Source organism: Anopheles bellator, unplaced genomic scaffold (assembly GCF_943735745.2).
Source record: "Anopheles bellator unplaced genomic scaffold, idAnoBellAS_SP24_06.2 scaffold00200_ctg1, whole genome shotgun sequence".
Lineage (NCBI taxonomy): Eukaryota > Metazoa > Arthropoda > Insecta > Diptera > Culicidae > Anopheles > Anopheles bellator.
The window spans coordinates 1,214-10,748 of record NW_026684365.1 but is presented as its reverse complement, the minus strand read 5'-3'; the positions used below and the strand labels follow the sequence as shown (position 1 = coordinate 10,748).

At 39.5% G+C, this 9,535-nt stretch overlaps 2 protein-coding genes across 2 annotated transcripts; both read left to right on the top strand.

The window, feature by feature from the left end:
- Positions 1 to 575: 575 nt before the first annotated feature.
- On the top strand, positions 576 to 2,085 carry LOC131214194 (uncharacterized; the record flags this gene model as incomplete). Its single annotated transcript, XM_058208573.1, has 2 exons — positions 576 to 1,750; positions 1,820 to 2,085. Coding segments are annotated over 2 exons (1,441 nt in total), but the record flags the coding sequence as incomplete, so codon positions are not given.
- Positions 2,086 to 3,042: 957 nt separating this feature from the next.
- On the top strand, positions 3,043 to 8,810 carry LOC131214193 (uncharacterized). Its single transcript, XM_058208572.1, has 3 exons — positions 3,043 to 3,191; positions 7,301 to 8,475; positions 8,545 to 8,810. Exons 1-3 carry the CDS (start codon positions 3,043 to 3,045, stop codon positions 8,808 to 8,810), a joined length of 1,590 nt encoding a protein of 529 aa, XP_058064555.1.
- The last annotated feature ends 725 nt before the right edge of the window (positions 8,811 to 9,535 follow it).

Sequence of the window (9,535 nt, the reverse complement as noted above, 5' to 3'; positions counted from 1 at the left end):
ATACTAAAGCATAGACCACCCGATATTATCGTTATGGATGGGGAAAAATCATTTAATTCAAGGGATATAACAGATTTCTTTAATACACACAAAATCACTCCTTATGTAACTGCCACGGGAAGAAGTGAAATGAATGGTGTCGTTGAGAGATTCCATTCCACATTATTAGAAATTTATCGCATCACTAAATCAGAACACCCACATTTAAATTCAACAGATTTAGTCACGATGTCAGTACACAAGTATAATAATTCTATTCATTCTGTCACCTCGTTCACTCCTATTGAAATCATTACACCTTCAAGCAACACACTCTCGATTCTACGTGAAGCATACATCAACCTAAATAAAAAACAAGGAAAGGATATGAAGTACTATAACAAATCGCGAAAAGACAGATTAGTATCTAAAGAGTCTAATGCGTACATGAAAACAAAACGCAGACCAAAACAGGCGAAATTATATAAAAAAGTAGAAATTGAGAAAGTAAACAGAACCACCGTTACAACTAAAGACGGAAAAAGGATTCACAAGAACGATTTAAAGATTAAATCAACGTAAATGTATCGTTTCAGATGCCTACATGGTTGCCGTGGCCAAAACATCTCAATATCTAGTTTAGAAAAAATACCGATATTCGCATTTAAAAGAGGCGATGCCAGAGTAACATTTGGCAATAACTACTACATACATCATTTCAACGTATCAGCCATACAGCGCGAAATTAGGATCTTATCTACGGAATTTAGTTCTCTAGAAGAAACCCAATTTACAACCATTATAGAACAAGAATTCACTAACGCATATGAAATGTTGAAGAATACATTTCCGATCCATAGAAGCAAACGTTGGGACGCAATAGGAACTGTTTGGAAGTTTATCGCAGGAAGTCCAGACGCTGATGATCTAAGGCTAATCAATTCTACTATAAACGATCTCATAACCAACAATAATGTACAAGTAAAAATCAATAAGGATCTTACACTTCAGCTAACAGAGACACTGCAACGAATCCAAGAAGCACTTAAACTTTCGCGAGATTCCTCGATAGACTTTTATTCAATAAACATTCTCCTGAACCTCAAATATCTGTCCGAGAAGTTAAGCTTAGTTACAGATAGTATAGCTTTGGCTAAATTGGGCATAACAAACCCACGCATATTGAACAAGAACGAAATAGATTTACTAATTAGCGATATAACAAAACAAGAACTTCCGATACAAACAGTTACAGAAGCATTGTCGTACACGAGTACAAAAATTGCCACGAATAATAATGAAATACTGTTCATCATAAGTTGCCCTAGACTTACAAGCGACCTTTACACGAGGATTGAGCTGTTCGGTATAACTAACAATGATAAGAAAGTTCATGTTCCCAACCAATATTACCTTTCCCTTAAATCCCAATTTTTCATCGTCCCCAATGTCGAGAAACACATATTCGATCTAAAGGATTTGCAACAAGACAACGGAAATTGTATCCCAGCACTTCTTCGAGGAGAGTCAGCACTCTGTGACTACATATCGAACCCAGCGAAGACTGAAGTTATTCATCTCGATACGAACCATTTGTTGATCGACTCGGTTAGTACCTTCACCATCAAAACCACATGCGGCGTTAAGAAGAGAAATTTGACCGGTTCATTTCTCATAACCTATGAGGCATGTAGTATCTTCCTCAATGAGAAAATGATCTCTAATAACAAAACCGAAATGTTCGGATCGCCATTGCATCTACCTATCTACGGTATCAAAGTGACACCACAAAACCCCGTAGTAAATCTAAGCCTGGAACACCTACATTCACTACACAAAGAGCTTAGAAATGAGATGCAGAAAATGAAATTAGAGACAAATAGCATCAACGGAAGTGGATGGTTTTACATGAACATAATCAGTTGGCCTGTGATGCTAATTATTGCCTTCGGTGCCTACATAGCTACGAAAATGTGGAAGAGAGGAACCGTCATAAATATCCACGAACCACCAACACCGCGCCCCACATCGGATAACGAGAATGCGTCAAACAACTACAACCCACCCACCATGATGCATGTATTTCGTACGGAGCCTCAAATCTAAGGAAGGGCGAGTTAACAGACCCGTAACAAAGTGGTCCTAAATAAATAAACGATCGGCCCGAGCGGACATGATCAGACTCGAAGAGACCCAAGATAACCGACCAGAAAAGAAGGTAAACAACACAGTTCAAGCAAGGACTGAACTATTGACTCAGGTGCATTGGAAACGGGATCGCATAGAACACTCAGCCCTCGTTTCCTGTTTACAAAGGATATCGCTCATTGATCAGCCGTACGCATACCTGCGATCCTTACATGATCCTTCGCATACCTGCGACATATATACATTGGTCCTTTATGTATCATCCTCCCTTTTTCCTATTCCGCCACATTAAGATTGTAAGATGTAACATTCTAGAAATACAGAAAGACACTCTAAGTCTAACCGTCAGCGAACACAGTCGTCTTCATTCACTTTTGCTCCGAACGTCCATTTCTACCGAAACCCCGTACAATCCCCGCACCCGCGGAAAACTTAACTGGCGCCCGAATAGGGACCTCTTTGTAAAAAAGTGAGGTGATAAGTGATAACAAACCTGCACAACGACACTGAGGAGGACGTTCACCGTGACCTGCAATTCGAGGACATCTCTCCCGAATAGACGCCGAAGGGACCCTAGTAAGCAACGCCAAACCGGAACGACCCAACGCATCGAGCAGCACTCATCGGAAGCAGCATGCGATTGAACATCGGCACAGTTTTCCTGATCTTAGCGTGAGTCACAGTTATTTATTTTTTAAGTGAAAGGATAGTATTTTTTAAGTAAAGAAAGGAGAAGAAACATACCGCGAAGCGAAAGGAAAGATTGAGCAAACATCAAAGGCACAGCAACATTAGTGAAATTGAAAAGTGAAGGAAATCGAGGAAAGCGAACTAGTGTACGAACAGATAGTTAATCCGAAGCGTATGATAATCAATAAGAAAAACAAAAGGAACGAAGTTTTCGACAAAAGCAGAATGACCACTCCTTCAGCACCAACGATGACCTACGACGAGTTCGTAAGCGTAGGAAAAATCCCCGATTATGTCCGCGATTTACCAACATTCGATGGACATGCGAACGAACTAATGGCGTGGATAATGGAGATCGAAAATGTTCTCCATATGTACGCCAAAGTTCCTCGTGATTCCACGTTTTACCACGTGATAGAAGGAACAATTAGAAGGAAAATTAAGGGTGAAGCAGCAGACGTTTTAAATACGAATGGAATACCAGGTGATTGGTCATCCATTAAAAGTACTCTGCTTCTGTATTATAAAGACAAAAGAGAATTGAAAACGCTCGATCACGAACTGACGGGGATCAGCAAAAAAGGTACGGAATCTCTAAGCAGCTATTTTAGTAGAGTGAATGATTTGCAAAGTGCAATAATTACTCAAATTTATACGGATCCCAAGTACTCGATTAATGCAGAAGCCCATGCTTCTTACTTCAGAGAGAAGGCTTTGGATTGTTTTATAAGAGGACTTGAAAGCCCCCTTTGTTTCTTGTTAAAAAATAACAATCCGCCGAACTTAAATGCCGCGTACAATTACTGCTTAGAATATTGCAACATGAACATGAGATCGGCACCATTTAAAGGAGAAACTCGTGCCAATCATGTACCTAGACCAAGAGATTTGTATGTACCGCCACCTCCACGACAAGCCCATCACAGTAGTGCGATATTTCAAAAACCACCCCTACCGCCAAGAGGACCACAAAATCAGTACATTCCTCAACAAAGGAACTACTTTTCCCAACCGAGGATACCACAACCATATAACCAGACTAGGCATAATTTTCCCAGGCATAATTTTCCCCCGAGGACAATGCAACCACAGGCTAATAATAATTATCCTGTACCGATGGAAGTTGATCCATCCTTACGATCGAATGCTCTAAACTACGCGAATCGTCCAAATTATGATCGCAAAAGAGCTCGACCTTCTTCTTCACAACAAAGGCAAACCTATTCGGTAGACGCTCCGCTCGAGTACGTCCCATCAGCGCCACCATTAAATGAGACAGATCTCAAATATCACGAAGAACCTGTCCAGAGTAACAATGAAGAAACTAATTTTTTAGAATGGGCCGCAAAATGGTAAAACCATTTCTCCCATACATCATTTTGCGGACAACTCAAGGAGAATACCCCTTTTTGATTGACTGCGGCTCAAATATCAATTTAATTTCGCCGAAATTAGCTTTGGCTTACAAAAACTCGAAGCCGTACAGTTATAGTAGCCATAACATTAAAAGTGCCACTGGAAAATTCGACGCTACCTCGGCTATAGACATTGCTTTTTTTGAACCAAAGTCAAACCTAAAATTCCAATTTATTATGTATGAATTTCATTCGTTCTTTTACGGGCTAATAGGAACAGGAATGTTGAGAGCACTTGACGCTAAACTATGTTTTGAAAATGATACCCTAACAATAACCACAGACGGCGGTATGCATTTCAATATACCTTTGCAAATGTATACAACCAAGGAGGAAAATAATCTTGTTGACTTTAGAACAGATCATCTAAACGAGTTACACAAAGGAAAGCTAACTGACATGTTAAATAATAATAAACATGTTTTTCACGAACCAAACTTGGCATTGACATGCACTACCAACGTAGAATGTGCGATAAATACCACTGACGACATACCCGTGCATCAAAAGGTATATCCTTACCCCGCGGCATACACAAGTGAAGTAAATACTCAAATCAAAACTTTATTGGAAACGGGAATAATTAGGCCATCCAGATCAGCATGGACTTCTCCAGTCTGGATAGTGCCAAAAAAGAATGATGCGTCAGGGCAAAAAAAATTTAGAATGGTTATCGATTACAGAAAAATAAATGAGAAAACTGTAAGTGACCGGTACCCAATGCCCGAAATAACATACGTTTTAGATCAATTGAAAGTGCAAAAATATTTCTCAACTCTTGATCTTGCATCAGGATTTCACCAGATCAAAATGAGACAGGAGGACATTGAAAAAACGGCGTTCTCCATAAATAATGGAAAATATGAGTTTGTGAGAATGCCGTTTGGATTAAAAAATGCTCCAGCTATATTTCAGCGAGCCTTAGATGACGTCCTAAGAGAAGAAATAGGGAGAATATGTTACATCTACATGGATGATGTAATCGTATTCGGAAAATCTGTAGAAGAACACTTGAAAAATTTAGAAAGGGTTTTAAAAACATTAAATTCGGCCAACTTAAAGGTTCAATTGGATAAATCCGAATTTTTACATGAGGAAATTGAGTTTCTCGGACATATAATTACAAACAATGGCGTCAAGCCAAACCCGAAGAAAATAGAGGTGATAAAAAATTTTCCAATCCCTAAGACAGTAAAAAATCTTAGATCATTTTTAGGACTAATGGGCTATTACAGAAGGTTTATTCAAGACTTTGCAAAGATTGCAAAGCCACTAACAAACATGTTACGAGGTGAGAAGAACCCGGCCTCGAATAAAAATATTGTATTATCACCAGAACAAATCAAATGCTTTGATAAAATGAAAAACATTTTGTCATCATCCGATATTCTAATATATCCTGATTACAGCCAACCGTTTATTCTGACAACGGATGCTTCGGACTATGCCATTGGAGCAGTCTTATCACAGGGAGAGATAGGGAAAGATAAACCTATTCATTTTGGTTCGCGTTCATTAACTAAAACAGAAGAATCATATTCTGTTCCCGAAAAGGAAATGCTTGCTATAATTTGGGCATTGAAAACGTTTAGGAACTACCTATATGGAGCCAAATTTAAGATACTTACTGATCACCAACCGCTCACCTTCACGCTTTCCCAACGGAATACTAACGCTAAATTGAAGCGATGGAAAGCCTATTTAGAAGAACACGATTACGAGATCATCTACAAGCCCGGAAAAACTAATGTCGTGGCAGATGCCCTAAGTCGAATGGTATATTCCATGACAGCAACACAGCATTCGGCAAATGAGAGTGATGACCTTTACATTCCATCGACCGAAGCTCCTCTGAATGCATTCAGGCATCAAATAATTTTAAAAGAGGGAAGAGAAGACGTTCATACAACTGAACCCTTTCCAAACTTTAAGCGGATCAAGGTAACGATTCCAGATACAAAGGAACAAACCTTGCTACATGTTCTGAAAACACACTTCGACCCTTCGAAATTGAATGGATTATTAACTAGCGAAACACTGATGGGAAAATTACAAGAAGTTTATAAGAAAAACTTTGGAAGGCAAAACCTATTGAAGATTCGGTTTACGCAAAGACTGCTAGAGGATATAACGAGCAGCACCGATCAAGTTGCTATCATCCAAAAAGAACACAATAGAGCACATAGGGGAACTGAAGAGAACAAGGCGCAGATTATCAAAAAATTTTATTTTCCCAGGATGGCCGCTCAGGTGAAATATTTGATACAAAATTGTCGCGTTTGTAACGAATGTAAGTACGACAGAAGCCCAATCGATCTACCAATGCAGAAAACTCCTTTGCCGAACGCACCGTTCGAGATAATGCATATTGATATAATGTTCATAGAGAACAACTATTACCTAACATGCGTAGATAAATTTTCAAAGTACGCACAAGTTGTGAAGATTGATTCCAGGGGTACCGTTGACGTGTTACCAATGTTGAAGGAAATGATACTAAAGCATAGACCACCCGATATTATCGTTATGGATGGGGAAAAATCATTTAATTCAAGGGATATAACAGATTTCTTTAATACACACAAAATCACTCCTTATGTAACTGCCACGGGAAGAAGTGAAATGAATGGTGTCGTTGAGAGATTCCATTCCACATTATTAGAAATTTATCGCATCACTAAATCAGAACACCCACATTTAAATTCAACAGATTTAGTCACGATGTCAGTACACAAGTATAATAATTCTATTCATTCTGTCACCTCGTTCACTCCTATTGAAATCATTACACCTTCAAGCAACACACTCTCGATTCTACGTGAAGCATACATCAACCTAAATAAAAAACAAGGAAAGGATATGAAGTACTATAACAAATCGCGAAAAGACAGATTAGTATCTAAAGAGTCTAATGCGTACATGAAAACAAAACGCAGACCAAAACAGGCGAAATTATATAAAAAAGTAGAAATTGAGAAAGTAAACAGAACCACCGTTACAACTAAAGACGGAAAAAGGATTCACAAGAACGATTTAAAGATTAAATCAACGTAAATGTATCGTTTCAGATGCCTACATGGTTGCCGTGGCCAAAACATCTCAATATCTAGTTTAGAAAAAATACCGATATTCGCATTTAAAAGAGGCGATGCCAGAGTAACATTTGGCAATAACTACTACATACATCATTTCAACGTATCAGCCATACAGCGCGAAATTAGGATCTTATCTACGGAATTTAGTTCTCTAGAAGAAACCCAATTTACAACCATTATAGAACAAGAATTCACTAACGCATATGAAATGTTGAAGAATACATTTCCGATCCATAGAAGCAAACGTTGGGACGCAATAGGAACTGTTTGGAAGTTTATCGCAGGAAGTCCAGACGCTGATGATCTAAGGCTAATCAATTCTACTATAAACGATCTCATAACCAACAATAATGTACAAGTAAAAATCAATAAGGATCTTACACTTCAGCTAACAGAGACACTGCAACGAATCCAAGAAGCACTTAAACTTTCGCGAGATTCCTCGATAGACTTTTATTCAATAAACATTCTCCTGAACCTCAAATATCTGTCCGAGAAGTTAAGCTTAGTTACAGATAGTATAGCTTTGGCTAAATTGGGCATAACAAACCCACGCATATTGAACAAGAACGAAATAGATTTACTAATTAGCGATATAACAAAACAAGAACTTCCGATACAAACAGTTACAGAAGCATTGTCGTACACGAGTACAAAAATTGCCACGAATAATAATGAAATACTGTTCATCATAAGTTGCCCTAGACTTACAAGCGACCTTTACACGAGGATTGAGCTGTTCGGTATAACTAACAATGATAAGAAAGTTCATGTTCCCAACCAATATTACCTTTCCCTTAAATCCCAATTTTTCATCGTCCCCAATGTCGAGAAACACATATTCGATCTAAAGGATTTGCAACAAGACAACGGAAATTGTATCCCAGCACTTCTTCGAGGAGAGTCAGCACTCTGTGACTACATATCGAACCCAGCGAAGACTGAAGTTATTCATCTCGATACGAACCATTTGTTGATCGACTCGGTTAGTACCTTCACCATCAAAACCACATGCGGCGTTAAGAAGAGAAATTTGACCGGTTCATTTCTCATAACCTATGAGGCATGTAGTATCTTCCTCAATGAGAAAATGATCTCTAATAACAAAACCGAAATGTTCGGATCGCCATTGCATCTACCTATCTACGGTATCAAAGTGACACCACAAAACCCCGTAGTAAATCTAAGCCTGGAACACCTACATTCACTACACAAAGAGCTTAGAAATGAGATGCAGAAAATGAAATTAGAGACAAATAGCATCAACGGAAGTGGATGGTTTTACATGAACATAATCAGTTGGCCTGTGATGCTAATTATTGCCTTCGGTGCCTACATAGCTACGAAAATGTGGAAGAGAGGAACCGTCATAAATATCCACGAACCACCAACACCGCGCCCCACATCGGATAACGAGAATGCGTCAAACAACTACAACCCACCCACCATGATGCATGTATTTCGTACGGAGCCTCAAATCTAAGGAAGGGCGAGTTAACAGACCCGTAACAAAGTGGTCCTAAATAAATAAACGATCGGCCCGAGCGGACATGATCAGACTCGAAGAGACCCAAGATAACCGACCAGAAAAGAAGGTAAACAACACAGTTCAAGCAAGGACTGAACTATTGACTCAGGTGCATTGGAAACGGGATCGCATAGAACACTCAGCCCTCGTTTCCTGTTTACAAAGGATATCGCTCATTGATCAGCCGTACGCATACCTGCGATCCTTACATGATCCTTCGCATACCTGCGACATATATACATTGGTCCTTTATGTATCATCCTCCCTTTTTCCTATTCCGCCACATTAAGATTGTAAGATGTAACATTCTAGAAATACAGAAAGACACTCTAAGTCTAACCGTCAGCGAACACAGTCGTCTTCATTCACTTTTGCTCCGAACGTCCATTTCTACCGAAACCCCGTACAATCCCCGCACCCGCGGAAAACTTAACTGGCGCCCGAATAGGGACCTCTTTGTAAAAAAGTGAGGTGATAAGTGATAACAAACCTGCACAACGACACTGAGGAGGACGTTCACCGTGACCTGCAATTCGAGGACATCTCTCCCGAATAGACGCCGAAGGGACCCTAGTAAGCAACGCCAAACCGGAACGACCCAACGCATCGAGCAGCACTCATCGGAAGCAGCATGCGATTGAACATCGGCACAGTTTTCCTGATCTTAGCGTGAGTCACAG